Genomic DNA, 21301 nt, shown 5'->3' with positions numbered 1-21301 from the left:
TTGAATAAGAAACTCAAGCAACAACAAAAAAAAAAGAAGGCAAAGATAAGGCGGCATGGGATTAAGATGAGGAAGTTAGAACTAACGATGACATTACCCTTTCCTGTCACAAAAACAGCTTCATTTTCTGTATTTTGTGCCTATGTTTGATCTACGTTTTAGCAAATTGGGATATTTCTATATATTATTAAGCTTTGCTTCACAAGATGTCACGTCTTTCCTTAGGTTTAGTGGCATGTCTTTTTTAGCAATTTTTTCTCCTTAAAAATAGATGTTGAAAACCAGTACATGGTTTACTTGAAAAGATTACAACAGACGGTCAAAAAAGAAAGTTTTAGAGTATGAATTCTAAAACCAACCTATTCTCAGCGCAATTATATAACATACACAACTGCACATCAATCTCAAGCTAATTGTGATCGGCTTCATGAATCCTTGTTATCATGTTGCACCATTTAGATGCATGTAAGCTTGAGTTCTGCTTCATTATACGAACTCCTTCACAAAGGCAACTCTGCTAGCAGAGCAAGTGACAAACCAAAGATGCTGAGTGTTAACAATAATCTCTAGATGTAGCTTTCAAGGGTGCAATAAACATTAGATGGATTTGGTCAAATAGTGATAAAAATATGCGATAATTGTTCCAAAAAGCATGAACAATAATGTATCATTTAATAGCAATGAATAACAATAAATGACATTTAAGTAAATATGAGGAATGATTCACCCAATAAAGGATGAACTAGATGGTTGTTCCTCCTAACAATGATGAGTGACATACAAATCCTTGAATATTTAAATTATTTTCGGATCTGATGGAAAAGTATGAAATAATATAGACAAGAATCTCAGTGAAAAGGTGGTGTTTGTATCTTAGCAAAAGAGAGAGAGAATTTTTTTGTCAAAGTGTGTTCTTACAAATGAATATCATATGCCATTATCATTGTCTCTCTTTTCTATTTATATGGGACATGTTTCTATGAAACCTTAATAGTACAAGCGCAAGAAATATCCAATAGAATATTCCCTTTCAACACCTTATCTTGAAAACTAACTGTTACAATTCTATCAATGATGCTCGACCTCGACCCTTATTGACATGTCGACCACGGTTCTCGTTGACTCTTCGACTATGGATCTTGCTGCTTCTTGGCCCATCTCCACTAACGACGACTCGAGAATTCCTTTTTTAGTATTATCTTGTCTCAAATATTATAAGGGCAGATTTTGACACATACAGTTAGTCCCTCTGCTTATTGAGGTTATGCCACCGTACGAGGTCGATGAGTAGACAATGTCGTGCATAGTTGGTAGGGGTCGTGGTTGTGGAGATGGGACTACGTGGCTTTTTGTGGTCCACATATTCTGAATTTATCAAATTGCCCAGGAAATTATTTGGAGTTATTTGGGCCATGAATAGAGGTGACGCCATGGCCCCGTGCGTCGTAATGACGCCATTTCCCGATGCATTGCATCAATTCAGGCGGAACTCTTGATTGGCTCTATCGGTTCGATTTTCGTGCTAATTATGTCCCATATAGTTTCGATTCTGGTACCTCCCAAACTTATAAATAGGGGAAGCTTTTCCGATTTTGGAACTTTTCAAACTCCGTTTTCTCCGCTATCACCAACTTGTCTTATTTACTTTGCAAAGCACTCCTTTTCTTCTATTTCTGAGGCTTATCTTGTTCTTCATTTACTTTTTCTTCTTTTGAAACCTTATTCTCTTATTAAAGACGATGTCTAACATACCTTCTGAGTCAGGTGGGGGGAGTTATGTCCCCCTTGGCAGTGGTGTATCCTCCTCATGAGGAGGGTGTTCCTGCCACCGCTGACGATGGAGCCTTCTCGTTAGTAGAAGAGATAATTCCACGCAACCCTGATTCCCGGTCTGATTTTACCAAGTCCCCTGACACCGAACCTGAGGCTTACCGGTTAATGATGACGGTGAAAGAATTGGAAGAGCTTGGGGCTAAATTCAATATTCCCAATCATGTTTAGTTGTTCCGGCGGGGGGAGGGGGGACGTCGTGATGACTCACTGTCCTGGGTACTACGCTTACCCATTCCAAGTTGGCTACACTCTTCCTCTCCTTCCTTTGGCGGAGGAATTCTGCCGTTATTACGGTGTTTGCCCGGCTCAGCTCGCGCCGTATGTTTACAAACTTTTCTAGATGCTCACCAAATTTGCCGAGTTGGCCGGGGTCGAACTGACACTTTGACATTTGATACATCTTTTCGCCCCTAGCTTTTATAGGGAGGCGATGGTAAATCTTCGCCATTGAGGGGGTAAATGTTTGGCTATGAAGATGGATAACAAGGCCAATCGCCAATTCTGGTTTAATTTTTTCATCGTCAAGACCAAAGACGTGGTGGCCAATGTCGACGATTTTCCCGATACTTGGAATTATACTCGTAAGTATTCAATCTCCCTGTAGATAGTTGATTTTTTCCTTGTGCCTGACCATGGATTTTGACTTCACGTCCCTTACTTGTGTAGCCGAGACTATGCCTCCTCCTTCGGTCGCCGAAATTTCCGATTAGGTTGGTCGACTTCTTCCTCATATTATAGGTATTTGCGGGTGGTCGGGTTTTTTGACGAAGTTTGGACCTGCTCCCCTCTCGACTGGTAAGTTTCTCTTATTATTGGCATCTTGGGTTTCTTTTTCTTTTGTTCACCTTTGTTTATTTTCCTCTCTCCTTGTATTTTTCTCAGCTTTGACCAGGGGATCTTCAAAGAGGTCTAGAGCTCCCGCACCCGCATTCCATAAGAGGAAAGTTGTTGCGTCTTAGTCTCCTGCCCCTTCTATGACCGCGACTGATTCCGCTCACTCCTCGGTCTCTCCTGCTGCTATGGCGGTATTTGTTCCTTCTTTAGCCGCGGAGACTTCGAACGCAGAGCCTTTGGTTTCTTCCTTGTACCGTACTATAGATGAAGAAGAGGAGTCGTTGCCAGACGATGGGGACTTGATGCCTAGTAAGAGGAGGGTCGTGTACATCGTGGGCGAGAGGTTGGCGGCTGCTGATGTAGGAGATTGCACCTTCAGCCTTCGGGAGACGGCCACAATGATTATCGGGGAGAGCCCAAAAGCTAGTCCCGAGGACGTTGGCTTAGAGGATATGGATATACGGCCCATTGGGGATGCGGTCGACGATGTGGTGGGCGAACGCGGTCCTGTTCTTCCAGGACGAGATGAGGGCTCGTCTTCCGGTGTTGCAGCGAACGCGCCTCCTTTGGCGGGCGACAGAGGCAAGGCCGTTGCTGAGGAGGATGTCGGATCCGATTCTGACATGGATACAGAAGAGTTGAGGATGATTGACGAGGGGCTTACTCAGTTCGAAGTGAGGTTGAAGAGGGGTTCGAGAACAATTACGATCCTGATGGACCGTAATCTTCTTATGGATACTGAGAAGATTATCCCCTCCCTTGTCCCTCTCAGTTCCGAGATTGAGGGAACGACCCTCCATAGTATAAATGATCATGACCTGTCGAACAATATCGTCGGCATTGCCTTTCGGGTAGGCATCTTTGTTGTTGGTTGTCTTTCCTTGGGTATGCTCTTTCATAGTCTTTTAATTTTCGTTGCCTGTTTTGTAGACGATCATCCTAGAGATCGAGAGTGCTCGTCGGGAGTAGAGGCGCAAAGATATATATGTGAGTTGAGGTACAAGTATTTCAGGGTCATTGATAAGTATTAGGAGCTTCGGTGTCAGCTCTGTGAAAGCGGCGATGTGCGCCAACTGAGGGAAGATTTGAAAGCTAGGGACGAGGAGCTGGTGCGAATGGTAGGGAAGTGTAGCATTCTGGAGGGGACGCTGAGGATCAAAGAAAAAGAACTCGAGATTAGCAAGGAGGTCGAGGTTTAGTGCAATGACCTCCAAGCTCAGGTAGTCGCGTTGCATGACCAGCTCGAGGAGTGCCAATTCAGGGCGGAAACCCTTGGTGGTGAGGTCGTCGAAAAAGCTAAAGAGCTAGAGAAGGTAGAGGCGGCGCGGTCGGAGGCTCTGAATAAGGCAGAGTCCCTTGAGGTGGTGATTCGAACTCTCCGTTCTGAGCGGGAGAATGACTTAACGACGACCAGGCTCAAGGAAGAACGGCTTGATGAAAGGATCGCGGAGTTGGAAAGAGAGACCTCTGTTCTCCATGATCGAGTGGTTGCTTTGGAGGCCGAGAAAGCCCAATTACTGGCACAATCGTCCTCTTCCCACACTTTGTATTTTCCCAACGTTCCTCGGGACTTATATGAGAAGTGGGTTCATGATGAGTCCCAGTTAGATATCTTTCGAGATTTGCATGCGGCGGGGTCCGTCTCTAATGATGCCCTTAAAGGTGTTCGTGTGAAGGCTCGCGAGGATCGACTTGCTTGTGGGTATGATCCTGCTACGCCTGAGGCCAGTGAAGGTGATGATGAAGGTGTAGATCGACTTGAGGAGGCTGCCTGGTACGATACCGCATATCTAGAGGGCGAAGGTGATGAGGGGAATCAAGATGGCAAGGGCGTCGGTGGCCGAGGCGGTGAAGGCGCAGAAGATTATGATGGTGGTGATCAGTAGTTTTTTTTGTTGTAAACTATTGTGTATTTTTGTCGGCGTCTTCACGAGCCTTTGTAAAAATGTTTTAAGTATGCAATGCCAAAGTTGTTCTCTGCATCTTCTTTTTTACATGTGGTTTATTTTCCGTACTTCTATGTTTTTTGCTTCTGTTGTTTGGCTGCCTTTGCTCTTTTTTTTCTTTGTGCGTTGAAACATGGCCGAGGTCGTCGACTTGCTTGGTCGTGACCCTTCGTTAAATCGCGGCCGAGAACCGATAGGTGTTTGTTCGAGCTGGGTCAAACATAACTTGGGTTTAATTATGGTCGAGGGCCAGTAGGTGTTAGTTCGAGTGAGGTCGAACATAACCTGAATTTAATTATGGCCGAGGGACGGTAGGTGTTAGTTCGAGCGAGGTCAAATATAACCTAAATTTAATTATGGCCGAGGGCCGGTAGGTGTAAGTTCGAGCGAGGTCAAACATAACCTGAATTTAATTATGGCCGAGGGGCAGTAGGTGTTAGTTAGAGCGAGGTCGAACATAACCTAAATTTAATTATGGCTGAGGGCCGATAGGTGTTAGTTCGAGCGAGGTCGAACATAACCTGAATTTAATCACAGTCGAGGGCCGGTAGGTGTTAGTTCTGATGCTCGCTTTGGAGACTAAACAATGGAAATAATACGTAATAGCCAGCCAAGTAACGATAATAAGAAAGACTAGGATATAGTTATTTAAATCCCCGGTCGAAATCATCCAACATAAAATTATATAAGACCTTAGAGTGAGGTCAAACATAACCTAAATTTAATTATGGCCGAGGGCCGATAGTTTTTAGTTCGAGCGAGGTCGAACATAACCTGAATTTAATTATGGCCGAGGGCCGGTAGGTGTTAGTTCAAGCGAGGTCGAACATAACCTGAATTTGAGGAAGATGTGCTGATAAGTGTAAAGTTTATTGCCTTGACATTATTGTTTTTGTTACATACTTGGAGAAATTTACAGATTTTTGGGTGTTGACTAGCGTTCCAGTCCCAGTCCCTATCTATCTAGTCCCTTCATTGACCGATCTGGAGAATAATGAGAGGTTGAACAATGAAAGAGTAACCACGGTCCTTCTTTCATGTACTTCGACTTAAAATCCCTTCACCGCCTCGTTAAAAACCTCCTTGAGAAAACCTAAGTGGGACAAAACTCAAGTGTGGAAAAAAGAGTACGGCTTGGGGGCACTTCTTCTCTCAGAAGTTGAAGTATTTGAGGTGGCTAATATCCAATTGTTTGGTAGTAGATTTCCTTTCATTATTTCTAATTGGAACGAGCCCTTGTTTGCTTCGGCTGTGATTTTATACGGACCATCCCAATTTGTTCCCAGCTTGCCTTCCCTGGGATCTTTGCTCGTTTGAGTTTTAGCTTTCAGTACATAGTCTCCGACTTTGAGTGTCCTGACCTTTGCTTTCTTGTTGTAATAGCGTTCTGCTTATTGCTTTTGGGCGACCATTTTTATGTAGGCCATATCTCTTCGTTCGTCGATTTTGTCGAGTTCCTGCCTCCTACTTTCGTCGTTACTCGTGCCGCTCTCATGGGAGTACCTTAGGATGGGTTCTCCGACCTCAACTGATATTACTGCCTTGGTCCCGTAGACCAAAGAGTAGGGCGTCTCTCCTATGCTTGTTTTCGGAGTTGTTCGGTAGGCCCACAATACTTCTGGTAGTATTTCCGACCACAGTCCCTTAGCGTCTTCGAGCTTCTTTTTCATGATGTTTAGTATTGGCTTGTTGGATGATTCTGCTTTCCTGTTGCCAGCGGGGTGGTACGGGGTCGAGAGTATCCTCTTGATATGCCATTTCTCAAAGAATTCAGCGGTTTTCCTTCATGTGAATTGGGGTTCATTGTCACAACTGATTTCTTGGGGAAGGTCGGATCGGCAGATAATGTTTCTCTATATAAAGGTGATTACTTTTTGTTCCCGTATTTGGGCGAATGCTCCTGCTTCCACCTACTTAGAGAAATAGTTAGTTAAAATAAAAAGGAATCGTAGGTTACCTCGCCCTACTGGTAGGGGCCACGATATCCATTCCCCATTTGATGAACTGCCAAGGGGATGTGACTGAGTGGAGGTATTCGCCTGCTTGGTGGATCATTGGGGCGTACTTTTGGCACTGTTCGCATTGCTTTACAAAGTCCGTGGCTTTCTTCTTCATGGTGGGCCAGTAATATCCTGCCCCTATGAGGCATCTGACTAGTGCCCGGTTGCGGGAGTGAGCACCCGCAATGGCCTTCATGAACTTCTTCTAGGAGGCACTGAGTTTGGTTCGGGCCCAAGCACTTCGCCAGAGGGCCGTCGTAGGTCCTCTTGTACAGATCATTGCGGGAGGATATTGTACCTGACCGCTTGCATTCTTAGGGGTCGTTTGGTAGGATGCATTAGCTAAAATAATGCATGCATTAGCTTTTGTATTGATAATACCTTATTTTGTAAACATTTAGAACCTATGCATTAGTTATGCACCTTATTTTGTATTATCATATGCATAACTAATGCATTAGAAACCATGATATTAGCAATGCAATAGGTTTTAATGCATACATTAGCTTAGTTAAAGACAAAATTGTCCTTCAAAATTTATACTTGATTAAAATATACCATTATATTAATGCAAGTTTGAAATAATCCAAGAAAGTGGGAAATAAAGTTATATCCCTAGTAAACAAATAAATACTTAGCATATTTTCTTTTTTATAAATAAATATTAAGTTTTATACTACAATATAGGTAAACAAATCAAATAATTCTTTAAAACCTTTTTCAGATAAAAACATTCCTCAATTATATGTTTCTTTTAAAAAGATAAAGTGATGGACTAGTTATGAGGGTATTTTTGTAAACAAATAATTCTTTTAGAAATTATTTAATGCTTTAATACATCAAACCAAATAATGGATGAGAAATATGTCAGCATAACTAATGCTAGCATAACTAATGCAAGCATAACTAATACCAGGATTACTAATACATCTTATTCAGCATTATTCTTATACATTATACCAAACGACCCCTTAGTTTCTTGGCCTCCTTTTTGTCGCTAGGGAGTGTGTCGTCCTGCAAGTACGTAACAATACGATTGCACCAATCCCAAGTTAGGTTTATGGTTCTTACCCCGACCTGGTCTAGTGATGAGTTGAGGAATGGGACCACGTTTTTGTCTCCGGTTGCGATGCTTTTGGTGGCTGCGGCTAGTTTGGCGAGGCCATCTGCCTCGCAATTCTATGCCTGTAGGATTTGGTCGAGCTGACATTCGTTGAACTCGGGCAGTAGCTTACAAATTTCAGTCTGGTACCTTTGCAATCTTTGTTCCTTGATTTGGAAAGTCCTCGTGACTTGATTGACTATGAGTTGGGAATCTAAGCACAATTTTTCTCCATATTTGAGTGTTGTATTAGACCTGCAATTATGGCCTCATACTTTGCCTCATTGTTAGTCATATCCAGGCACCTTATGGACTGGCGATTCATTTCGCTTGTTGGGACTTCGAGTACGAGTCCCAATCCGGATCCCGACGCATTGGATGCGCCATCGGTGTATAGGACCCAGAGCTCTTGTGTTTGGAGGGAAGTTTGGGCGGCCTCTCTTTCGACTTCAGGCATTATCTTTGCGATGAAGTCGGCCATGAAGTCGGCGAGTACTTATGATTTTATTGCCGCTCACGGCTGATAGGTGATACCATGCTCGCTCAATTCAATGGCCTACTTGTCCAGCCTTCCCGATAGTTCTGGTTTATGTAAATTTCTTCTGAAGGGGAAGGTCGTGACGACCGAGATAGGGTGGTATTGGAAATATGGTCTATTCTTTCGTGAAGCTACGACTAAGGCCAAAGCCAATTTTTCGAGGTGTGGGTACCTCGTCTCGGCATCGACGGGTATTTTGCTAATGTAATAGATGGGAGATTGCGTAGCTTTGTTTTCACAAATTAAGACTGCGCTTATGGCTACCTCGGATACGGCCAGATAGACGAGGAGACGCTCTTCCGGCTCGGGCTTTGAAAGTAGAGGTGGAGACGATAGGTATGCCTTTAGTTCTCGCAGGGCCAGACGCATTCAGAAGTCCATTCAAGGCCGTTATCTTTCTTGAGTACGCCAAAGAATTTATGGCACATATCCGACAACCGCGAGATGAATCTTGATAGAGCAGCGATGCGACTGGTCAACCTTTAGACTTATTTCTTCGTGGTTAAGAGTTCTGGTATCCCCTCGATGGCTTTGATTTGGTCGGGGTTGACCTTAATTCCTCGTTGTGATACCAGAAAACCCAAGAACTTTCCCGAGGCAACACCGAATGCGCTTTTTTCGGGTTCAACTTCATTCTGTACCATCGGAGTATTTCGAAAGTTTCTTTCAAGTGCTCGATATAATCTTCTCCCTTTTTGGACTTGACCAGCATGTCATCTATATATACCTACATTGTTTTGCCGAGCTGATTTTTGAACATCTTTGTAACCAACCTTTGATAAGTAGCTCATGTGTTCTTTAGTCCAAAAGGCATGACCCTGTAGCAATGTGTTCTTTGGTGGGTGATGAACGTGGTTTTTTCTGATCTTCTTCTTCCATAAGGATTTTATTATAGCTTGAGTATGCATCCAAGAAGCTTAGCAGCTCGTGCCCGGCCGTTGCGTCGATGAGTTGGTCGATATGTGGCAACAAGAATGAATCCTTCGGGCATGCCTTGTTCAAATATGTGAAATCCACGCACATCCGCCACTTTCCATTCTTATTTTTGGCCATCACTACGTTAGCGATCCATTTGGGGTACTTCGATTCCCTGATGGAACCATTTCCAACAGTTTTCAACCTCCTTGCGTACTGCGTCATTAATTGTGGAGTTTAATTTATGCCTGACTTGCCTCACTGGGGGTGGAGTGGGTCGACGTTTAATTTGTGTGTAGCGATTTCTTTTGGGATGCCCAGCATATCTGCATGGCTGAAAGCAAATAAATTTGTGTTAGTTGTTAAGATTTGACTGAATTTACCTGGTTCCCGAAGCTTGCAGCCGATATAAGCCTTCTTGCTGTGGTCGTTGAGATCCAACTGAACGGGGTCAAGATCTTCTATGGTCGAACCAGTGACTTTGGCCGTATCTGGTTCCCTGATGATGTTCTCTGCTTCCTCTTGCTCCGACCTTGACCATGTTGATTGATATGTCTCCTTTTCTTTGTCTTTTCTCTGTTGGGTGGCTGTGTCATCTAAGGCAATGTGGTAACATTCTCGTGATGTGCGTTGTTCTCCTCGCATACTGAAAACCCCTCATAGAGTTGGGAATTTAATTACTTGGTATAAGCTAGAGGGGACAGCTTTCATGGGATGTATCCATGGTCGTCCCACTATGGCGTTGTACGCGGTAGCCTGATCTATGATATGGAATGTTGTCACCAGAGCTACACCACCGTCCAGAACGGGGAGTGTGATTTCTCCGGATGTCTGCTCAACTGCATTGTTAAAACCAGTTAGCGTGATGCAGTGTGACACTATCTTATCTTCGAGTCTCATTTGGGTAAGCACTCGGAGATGGATAATGCACACATCGCTCCCTTCATCTATCATAATGCATTTAACATCGGTATCTAAAGTACATAAAGTAATAACGAGGGCGTCATTTTGAGGAAAGGTCAAACCGTCGGCATCCGACTTGTCGAAGATGATACTTTCTTCGAGTTTGTCATACCGCTCGCGGGTGATAGATCGCTTGATTTTATGGGTAGTGGTGAAATTCACACTGTTGATTGAAACATCATTGTTGTCGCCGATGATCATGTTGATGGTACGAGCTGGTGAGGGTGGTTTTGGCGGTCCTTGGTGTTCACGTCCTCTAGCAAAATTGGTTATTCCCCTGTCGCTCAGTAACTCTTAGAGGTGACCTTGTCGCAACATGTTTACGACTTCTTGCCTCAAGGTGATGCAGTCCACAGTTTTATGTCCTCGTTCCTGGTGAAACCCACAGAGAGCGTCGGACTTTCTGGTATTCAGGTCCGATCTCATCTTCGACGGCCACTTCACTTTTGGTCCGAGTTTTTTCAGAGCGTAGACTATCTCTGTAGGTGACACATAAAAGTTGTGAGCATATAATAGGGGAGGCATACCTCGGTCATTCCGATAAGTTCCCGTCTTTGGTCTGGATGGACCTTCTTCGTAGTGGGGGGGAGGGCGCAACGGCCACCCTGGTATATGGTTAATGTTGTTCCCTATTAGGTCGTGGAATTGGATGATCTCTTATGGCGTTGTCTCTTCAATATTTTCTTGATTCAGCTTGCACCGAGGTTAGTCGGTGAGTCGGTCCGTTCAGGTTGTCCTCATCTGCACGGACCTCGGACCTCGGCACAGTAAACATTGTGGATTTCATCCCAAGTGGTTGGGGGATACTTCATCAACCAACTCAACAGTTTTCTAGTTGCTCTTAAACTATTTCTACTCAGCCAATTCGGAAAGGCTGCGACCGCTATCCCTTCAGATACGTTTGGTAGAGTCATCCTCACTCGGTTGAACCGGGCGAGGAAGTCCCTTAGTCCCTCTCCCAGGTACTGCTTAATAGCGAATATGTCGTTCACTCTTGCCTCGGCCTTCTTGGCTCCGGCATGGGCCGTTACGAACTTGTCGGCCATTTCCTCAAAAGTCTCTATGAAGCGTGCTGGTAGTTGCGAATACCATATTAATGCCCCTCCTGTAAGGGTTTCGCCAAACTTTTCTAGCAAAATGGAAGATACGTGTTCTTTGGCGAGATCATTTCCCTTTACGGCGGTGACGTAATGAATCATGTGATCTTCAGGGTCGGTTGTGTCGTCATATACCCTGAGGTAGGGCGGAATTTTAAAGGTTTTTGGTATGGTATGTGGGGCTGCATCATCGTTGTACGACTGTTCGACAAACCGGTCGGCGTCCCTCTTCGGCAACAGTTTAGGAGCGCCTGGTATTTTATCGACTCTTTCTTGGTGTTCTTTCATTTGATCTCGGAGCGCCTTGTTTTCATTCTCCATTTCTTCCATCCTTTTTAGAATGGCTGTGAGGGCGTTATCACCTGCATTTTCAATGATATTGTGTACACAAAGAAAGGAGATCTTGTTTGTTTTTTTTATGTTAGTGACCTGTGCTAGTTGTAGATCTAGAAGAAACTAAAAGTTTAACTAAGGAATCCCCACAGACGGCGCCAAATTGTTTGACAAAAAATATGGCTCTTGGTTCAAATAATTAAATTTATGTAATTTTGGGTTAAACTTAGTTAACAATAATATCTCTAGATGTAGCTTTCAAGGGTGCAATAAACATTAGATGGATTTGGTTAAATAGTGATAACAATATGCGATAACTGTTCCAAAGAGCATGAGCAATAATGTAGCATTTAATAGCAATGAATAATAATAAATGACATTTAAGTTAATAGGAGGAATGATTCACCCAATAAAGGATGAACTAGATGATTGTTCCTCCTGACAATGATGAGTGACAGACAAATCCCTGAATATTCGAGTTATTCTCGGATCTGACGGAAAAGTATGGAATAATATAGACAAGAATCTCAGTGAAAAGGTAGTGTTTGTATCTTAGCAGGAGAGAGAGAGAGAATCTTTTTTGTCAAAGTGTGTTCTTACAAATGAATATCACATGCCCTTATCATTGTCTCTCTTTTCTATTTATATGGGACATGTTCCTATGAAACCCTAATAGTACAAGCGCAGGGAATATCTAATAGAATATTCTCTTTCAACATCCTATCTTGAAAACTAGCCGTTATAGTTCTATCAACGATGCTCGATCTCGACCCTTATTGACATCTCGACCACGACTCTCGTCTACTATGGATCTTGCTACTTGGCCCATCTCGACTAACGACGACTCGAGAATTCCTTTTTTAGTATTATCTTGTCTTAAATATTATAAGGGCAAATTTTGACCCATACACTGAGCAGGCAGAAGAAAGCAAGCCTCTTCTTGAAGTTAAGCCTACAGCAGAGACTGAGCTCATACAATTATACAAACTTATGGCGAAGTGAAAAATAAAGCCTAAGGCCAGACCAAAGGTGTAGACGTGTAGTTATTGTTGGGGAAATTGAGTAGTTAGGTGTAAATGGATCAGTTCTAGTAGGATATTTTTTCAGTATCCAAATCTCAGTTTCAATATCAATCAATCAACTTACGTACATCCAAATTAGTTGGGATTAATTATATGAATTCTATGTATCCATTCCATTTTTTAGTACTTAGAGGATTCAACATAATTAAAATTCTTTTTTTAATTTATTGCAACCTTCCTTTACCTGGATGTGAAGATGGGTTCTTTAGAAACAAGCAAAATGTGAAGTGGCTGACCATTTCAAATTCAGCCGTTGTCGCTCTTGTTGAGACATGGAATTACAAATCTCAGTTGGTTATTTTCTGAAAAGCTTCTTATTGTAGAAGGTATAAACAAGTTGGATAGGCACCCAAGAAATGTCGAATCTGAAGATGAATTTAATTTTCACGTAAGTAAGCGCTATACAGACTTTTAGCACAATCTGGATTTCATACAAATTAGAGAAGTACAATAACTAGGCACATATATCTCCAACAGTCCTTTCAAAAAAGTGGCAGTAACATAACTTAATATTAGCTCAAAAATCATTTCTTTTTCTACATAAAAAGAGAAACGATTTACAAATTTCTAAATTTCAGTTCTTTTCAATTTATAAATCATCCTGATAACTACAGTAATATATAATGTAGTCTTAGGCAACAATTTCCTCAAAGAATAAAGATAAAAGATCTTTCATTCTTAACCATATGGTGGGAAGAATGTATAGACAAATCAAGTCACTTATTATGGATCTATTCAGGCTACTCAGGCTCTTCCCGGGTACAGATTGAAACCCGTTTCCCATGTTACCTGGCAAAAAATAAATGAGGGAAAAATTCCTAGATACCAACTGCAAGCGCATCACTCCACTTGCATCCTGAAGATGTTGAATCTTTCCTTGAACATCAATTGATATCAAAGTCGTGGTTGATGTTGATGTTTTTCCAGGTCCATATCTCACTTACTACGTTTCTTTGCTTCACTATAGAGTATTACCCCGAAAACTGTGAGTGTGTAGCCAAGCATCCCTATAACTGACACTGGATTCTTAAATATTAAGATTGAGACAACAACAGCTACAGCTCCTTTTGCATTTCCCAGGACCTGTGAAACGGTGAAATTCTGTTAAACATAACACCTATGAAGGAGATCCAGGAAAAAACGAAACATCTTCTTCATAATCCTAAAGAGAAAGGTAATGGAAATAAACTTCAAAACCCAATGCCAAAAACATAAGAATGATAGAGGGACAAGAATATAAGTAGGCCACACTATTGAACGAGTTTTAACCCAATACTGTTTCAAGTTTATCCATAAAATGAACTTTCTCTTCTTCCTTAAATTTTACATCCAACTAGACTTTTCTTGCTAAACATAAACTTGCATTCCCAATTTACCATCAAACGACAACCATTTTCTTAGGCGAAGTTAACCATGACAAAACCGTATGGGAAAAGGCGTAAGCCCTGATGTGACTACCCCAGAACAAATTATACCACTTCCAGAATATTTAGTATGCTTGTCAACCAACCTCAAAACCTAACATTGATATCATTTAAACTCTGTTACTTAATCTATAGGCTAATGAAAGTTGATTGTATTCGTTGTACGGAATCAACACGTTAGATGTAGGGATCGTCATATTGGTACGGAGGACTCGTCTTCATAGTTTATGACATCTCAATCCCTACTCAATAGTAAGAGGCCGAGTCTTCCAATACAAAACTTATTCTTCTCAAAAATAGGTCTGTCAATTGATTCCTCATATAAGGCTAAGCATGACTATATCAACTCCTCCCCAAACTTCAGTTAGAGTCCTAATATTCCGCTGATATTATACATACTCTACTTGCACATGTCTATAAGTCTTACAAGTTTGATTCACCAGCACCATACTTCACCTATTTGGTTTCTATGATAATCAGGGGAAGCTTAAATCCCATGCAATTCACATAAATATTAAGCTTAAAAGAAATCATGGTGCTTGAGAAATCACCATAACAAACAAACCCACAATGTTTACAAATCCGAAAGAGATCATAGCTCAAATATTGAAGCTCCACATATACAGCATACTAGGATAGAAGAAACACTCCAGCCATATTGAATTCAAGAACTCAAAATTCAGACAACCCCTCTTCCAGAACATTTTTTTTCATTAGGGGAAAAAGTTTAGAAGTGCTTGAAAAATTCAAATATTATGTGAGATAGGAGCTGTATTTGACGAAAGAGAGGAAAATGCGTAGGATTTTCAAATAAGTAAAATAGCTCTTCGATATAATTCAAAGATGAATCCTTCCAGACAAAAGCAAAAAAGACAGTATAAATTGATCCCATTTTACTTATCAAGAACTGAAAGCAGCACTGAATCCGATTTCAAAAATAAGCATAATCTAAACTGATAATACCAAAAATCCAAGAAATCATCTTAAATATATCTTGAACGGAGAATCAAGAAAAATCACCTGAAGAGTCAGCGCACTGGTGTGTTTTGTGACCAGAAAATTGGTCAAGTTTACAAAATAAGCAAGGGCAGAATTGAACAGCAATAACCAGATGATTTTTATATCATCTCTTGCAAGTGCCAGTGTTATACCAACTACATTATCTTCCATCAAGAGCGTTGCCGGTAATAAAAGCACGACTGCTATAGGAGCCATGTAGAGTAGAAGGTTCATGGAATTCAGCTTTTCCCTGTAATATGTAAACACAAAACAATTCAGCATCCTATCCTATCTCCGGATTGACCATAATGAAGAGCATAGAATTCGACTACATATTTACTGAAACACAAAAACAGCATTATTACCCTTCAGAGGAAAGCAAAATTCCCTGAACCACTGACTTGAGTGCCCTTGCAGCAGTCGCGCCGATACACATTATAAACCCAAATAGATGAAAACTTGGCTCTCCCTGAGAAGATAAACTAAAACAAATCAGTCGCAAGACAGATTCCACCTGCAGCACTAAACTACGAAACTAAAGTGTCAATATAATTAAGTCATCCAAAATCTAAATCAGCCTTTTCAATAAGCCTAGCCCACAAAATACATCTTTTCGCACAACTTAAACATTGCCCACCTATTAACATTCTCATGTGCAGCAAGATCCTGTATTTAATCAATCATTGACAAAATGACCTCCTACCTTCAAAATACTACCACAATATTTCTCTTAAAAAAATTTATATCTTAATACACCTTATCATATGACTTCTAATATGCGAATGGGTTGAGGTTAAAGGGTTTTGGGGGGACAAAAACAAAGTTTGCTATAGATTGCAATAGAAAAGAATGCAAATTTTCTTTAAAGGGGGTATAAATGTGAACTCCAATCGATTAAATCAACCACAAGAGACCGAATTAATTAACTATAGTACGAAAATTCAAGTAAAACTGGGATAGAGGAAAAACATACCCCGCTGGCAATGATAACCCCAGTGACAACAGGAATGAGAGTGACATAAGTCAACCAAGCCTCCCTCTTGAACGTGATTAGGTAAGCAAATACAGCAGTGAAAAAGGGAGTGGTAGCACCAATAGCCTGATTGAAGGATACAGGCAAATACCTAAGGGAGATGTTGCCACTAACAACAGAGGCACAAAATATAGCACTCAAAGCAGAGATCTTCAAGAACTGAACCCTAGATCTTATAGTCTGCATTGGTACCATTTTCATCCAAGCAATGGCTATATAACTTAGCAAAGAACAAGCAGTCATATGACACATGGTAAGAAATATTGGATATTTGAACCCATAATTGCTTAGCAAATACTTGTTCAGCAACAAAACCCCAATGTTCGACGAATACCATGATGTTACTAGCCCAATCGTGAAGAATTTCCCCGTTGTCTTCATTGCCGACATAGAAATCCAAGATTCGCCTATTTTCTGTGACCCAGAACCTCAAAAGAGAAAATTTATACCCAAAAAGTATATCAAGAATTTAAGATCTCAACATGTATGGATCTGATTCAATTTTCGTCAACAGAGGTATGTTGACAACAACACTTGAACAAAGAAATAAAAGCTACGTTCTTTCGTAATTTTTTTTTTTTTGGGTATATAAATGTGTAGAGTTAACAGCAAATTGAATGACAAGGGCACGCCGGAGTAGAGAGAAAAAAAGAAAGGGAGTTTAGAAGACTACCGACGCTGCTGCTGTAAACATACAGAAAGGTAAACGCGTATTTGGGGAAAAAAGAATGGGGGTATTCGGCTAGTGCTTTTAGTTTAGTACTACTACTATAATTCCATTTATATATGTAATTTTCAGAGAGTAATTAACTAGTAGACTTAAATTTTCTTCCTCTTTTCTTTTTTGAGTTAAATTAAATAATATTCTACAATTTTATTATGTGATGATAATTTGATTGGATATGATATTTAAATATTAATTTAATTTATATCATATATTAGTGGCAAAATACATAAGTTACAACCTTACCTATGGATCAAATCCATGTTACACACTTTTTACGGACGAAAATAATCTTACACACTCAACATTTTCGGAATGTGTCTAATACATACTACTTTTATATTTAAGCATCTCAGAAAAAGTGAGGCATATCACGCACCAATAATATAGTGTCACGTGTCATTAATTTTAAAATAAAATAAATTAATATAAAATTACAAACATAGCCCTTAACTATTCTCCTTCCATCTCTTTCTCTTCTCCACCAAATTTTCATTGACGTCCACCGTAAAAATATCCACAATTATCACCTTTCGATTACAAAGCAAAATCAGGAACGCAAGTACATTAGTCACGACTTTGTGAGTCCAGATTCAGATCTAACACAAGAAATAGGATGCAAACTCAAAACTCCATTAAAATTGGTTATGGCGAGATCCATGGCTGCTCGATTCACTCCGATAGAGTCAGTCAAATCTCGGCTTCTTTTGGCTCATCTCTGATATTCCTCAACCACCAAATTATTATCTTACCACATTAAATATGTGTTCCTAAGTTGTTACTACTAAATTAAGATTCAAACCCAAATCTATAAAATTCTCTTATATAGATTTTTTTTAACTTTCTTAATCAATTTCTTCCAAAGCCTTTATATATTATTGCTATTCTTAAAATTGTGGTCCGAAAAGATGGGGAAAAGGGGTAGGGAAGAAGACGAAAATGGGGAAAGGGGGAAAGTCAACAATGAACACATAGGGGAGGGGTTATGGGGAAGAAGAACAGGGAGGGAAGGAGGGTGTTAAAAGTGAAGGGAAACAAATATTTTTTTAAAAAGTAAAAATTAAAATTTTGACACGTGTCCTTTAAGTAAGAACTGGGACAAAAATTATTCCGTTTAACGCGCTTATAATTTTTGTTAAACACGGACGTTGCCACATAACAAGAGTAGTGTGTATTAGATACACTCTGAAAAGGTTAGTGTGTAAAGTTATTTTCGTCCGTAAAAAATGTGTACCAGGGATTTTGTCCATAAATAAGGTGGTAACTTATGTATTTTACCTATATTAGTAATAGTTATGGAAGAAAGTATACAAGTTGAAAAGAGTGCAAACAACACATCATAAATTAAATATGAATATTTTACTCATTTTAAATATTTAAAAATTCGAAAATTTTGTTTAAGAATAGATTGGTGTAAGATACATTGGCCATCCTAAAGTAGAAAGCATGTCAGGCCATCTTCAACCTTCGCCACTATTTTCTCCTCCAAAATAGAGTAAACTTCAAAATGAAGTAAAGTTACGCCAACTATTACTCTATTTTTTACTCCAAAAAAAATATATTTCATTTTATATTCTTCTCTCTCTTTAATTTTATATTATTATCTTTTATTTAAATTTTATTTTCTTATTTATTTTAAAGAAATTCTATCTTTTCTTCTTTTTTGCATATTCATCACATATAATTAATATTCCTTTCTTATATAACTATTTAATATAAAATTATTATATACCATAAATTTTTAAATAATATAATTTGTAAAAAATATTATAGATTATATATATATTAACGGATAATAAATGCACGAAAATTAATTTATCAAAATTATACGCCAAAGTAAGATGTAAAATTAATATTATAAAGATATTACATAAACATAATTAGGTATATATAAAGAGATCAATTAAAAGAATTAAATAATAAAAATAATAATAACGTAATAGGGAATAGTAATGGAGGAGATAAATAGTGTCACTCCAATTCATCCCTCATTTTGCAGTCAAAAATGCAGCAGCATTAGAGTTAAATTTCTCCGAAAACCGACTGCATTATGGCAAATGAAGGCAGCGTTGGAGATGGCCTTAAAATATAAGTTAAAACAAAAAAAATATTATTGTGAGAAAAAATAAAATAAAAAATGTTATTTACTTTGAATATTAAAATGGAGGAGGATTCAATGTAACATCTTTTAGAGGGAAGCTTTATATTATGGAAGCAAGCAAAGGGACTCTTTTTTCACGTTAGTATGGATTTTAAAAATTCGTTTTCATATTAAATTGAACTAATTTAGTTTTTCGTTTTTTTTCATGCCAGGGAGCCAACTACCATCTACTTGCCTCATTTTTTTTTTTTTAAGATTAACACATCTGAATCTAAATATACATTTAAATATCAAGATGTGCATTAAGATTAATAAATCTGAATCTTAAGATGTGTATCAAGATCTGAATACTAAATGATTAAGATTGTTTGTTTTTTAACAACTAAATATATAAAATGTATCTTTATTTAAAAATTAATAAACAACAATAACAACCCAGTATAATTCCACTAGTGGGGTACGGGGATGGTAGTGTGTACGCAGAAAGGTTGTTTCCGATAGACCCTCGGCTCCATCCCTCCAAGAACTCCCCACCTTGCTCTTGGGGTGACTCGAACTCACAACCTTTTGGTTGGAAGTGGACCACTAGAGCAATCCGCTCTTGTCATAAAATATTAATTAATCTAATATTCTATCAATAAAATATATATATTTTTTTTAAAATATGGTAGTTAGTGATCGTGCTAGCTAATGGCAGTGCTTGTGAATGCTTACTAGAGATGGTAGTTAGTGGTGGTTTTGATTTATGGTGGTGGTTCTGGATAGTAGCTAGTGGTGAATGGTAGTGATAGCGATTATGATTAGAGAATGGTGGTGGTGGGTGGTAATAATTAATAATGTTGGGTGGTGGTAGTGGTTGTTGATATGATTGAGGAAGGTGATGATAGTTTATAATGGTAGGTAGTGCTTGCTATGGTTGTCAATGGCGATGGGGTGGTTAGTTGTGGTAGTTAAGGTGGATGAGTTTGTGGTTGTGGTCGAGAATGATGGTGGTGGGGGAAGTGGGGATGGTGGGTGGTGTGGTGGTTGTCGATAATGGTGGCGGCTATGATTGAGTATGGTGGTGATGGGTGGCATGATGATAGTTGATAATGTTAGACGTTGACGATAATTAATAATGAATGTGGATTATAGAATCTTAATGAAATTAAATCTTTGGTATAAATTTTAACCATACATACCTATTCAGACCCATTAAGTGGTTGTGAAGTAAAAAAATAAACACTCTTAATAATTAAGATTCGGACTTTAAAAACAAACACATTTAATATCTGAAATCTGAATGATTAAGATTCAGATCCAAGGCCTTAGCCTCCTTGTATTTAATGAAACAGAAAAGTAAATACTATACTATCAGAATAAATGAACGAAAAATAATTTGTAAGTGTGTCTTGAACCTTAATTGATAATTATTAAAGTTTCGACGTCTGCCGGCGAATACGGTAGTAGTTCATTTTCAACTAGCAGTTCTGTTTATTTATCTTTTATGGAGTACATAGTATTTTTTTTTTTTGTTACCAAACAAGTGAAAATTAGTGCATTTGGTGGAGTAGTTAATTTAGTTGGATTTGTAGATGGGATTATAATTTGATGATTGAATGCTTTAACTAGTTGGTTGGGTTTCCAATTTATTTGGTGAAAGGTTAAGTAAAAGCACAAAACACTTATTAAAATTAGAGCTAAACACCCATTCAGTTTTAATTAAAGTAGCTTGCCTTAATTTAGTAGTTTTAAATTGTAGCTTTGCTCGAAAAACATGAACTTCAGCTTTAATTGAAATCACAAAACCAAAACAGCAAATAAGGGGCCGGGGATTAAACTAGGGAAACTACACGGTATAGTTGCTTTTAAAAATAATATTATATTTGATAAAATATATTTTTTATATATTAATATACAATATGTATATAATATATATTTAATTAACGAATGTAATTATATTTTGACCGACAATAAATGTGTAACTTACCTATTATATTACGAATATAAAACATTTTTTACTCGGTAGAGTACGAAAAAGAAAATGACAAAAGGAAACTCCCAAGATAAACTAAAGAAAGAAAAGAAAAAAGTGGTCCTTAAATCGTGTGAAGACAGGCATTAGACAACGTGGTCATTGATAGTTTCTGCATACATATATATTTGAAATTTCTTCAGACATGCAAAAGAGAGGTCAACAAAATTAGTATAACTTCAATTTAGAAAGGTCAACAGAGAATAGTGAGGCCCAACCAAAGCTTGCCAAGACTTTTACTTTCACATTGCTTCAATTACTTATTTACTTACATCTAACACTTCCCAAATTTTCTTTTTTAGGCCTGCAAGTTGGGGGGGAGTAATTTGAAATTTTGAATTGGCATTTCATTCTATACACTTC

The 21301-nt window shown here is 39.1% G+C and overlaps 1 protein-coding gene across 1 annotated transcript; it reads right to left on the bottom strand.

Annotated features, from left to right (window-relative positions):
• Positions 1-13134: 13134 nt before the first annotated feature.
• LOC104097773 (probable sugar phosphate/phosphate translocator At3g11320) lies at positions 13135-16854 on the bottom strand. Its single transcript, XM_009604389.4, has 4 exons — positions 16040-16854; positions 15432-15535; positions 15088-15316; positions 13135-13726 (listed from the first exon to the last, which is right to left on the bottom strand). Exons 1-4 carry the CDS (start codon positions 16487-16489, stop codon positions 13580-13582), a joined length of 930 nt encoding a protein of 309 aa, XP_009602684.1. The 5' UTR covers positions 16490-16854; the 3' UTR covers positions 13135-13579.
• Positions 16855-21301: the final 4447 nt, after the last annotated feature.

Source organism: Nicotiana tomentosiformis, chromosome 3 (genome assembly GCF_000390325.3).
Source record: "Nicotiana tomentosiformis chromosome 3, ASM39032v3, whole genome shotgun sequence".
Lineage (NCBI taxonomy): Eukaryota > Viridiplantae > Streptophyta > Magnoliopsida > Solanales > Solanaceae > Nicotiana > Nicotiana tomentosiformis.
Note: the sequence above shows the minus strand (reverse complement) of the source record. Positions and strands in the feature narration are given on the sequence as shown.

Coding starts and splice junctions, on each gene's coding strand:
- LOC104097773 (XM_009604389.4), bottom strand. CDS start 16,489: ATGTCGGCAATGAAGACAACGGGGAAATTCTTCACGATTGGGCTAGTA. Junction 15,536..16,039: donor GGGTTATCATTGCCAGCGGG/GTATGTTTTTCC, acceptor TTATCTTCTCAG/GGAGAGCCAAGTTTTCATCT. Junction 13,727..15,087: donor CCAGTGCGCTGACTCTTCAG/GTGATTTTTCTT, acceptor ACCGTTTCACAG/GTCCTGGGAAATGCAAAAGG.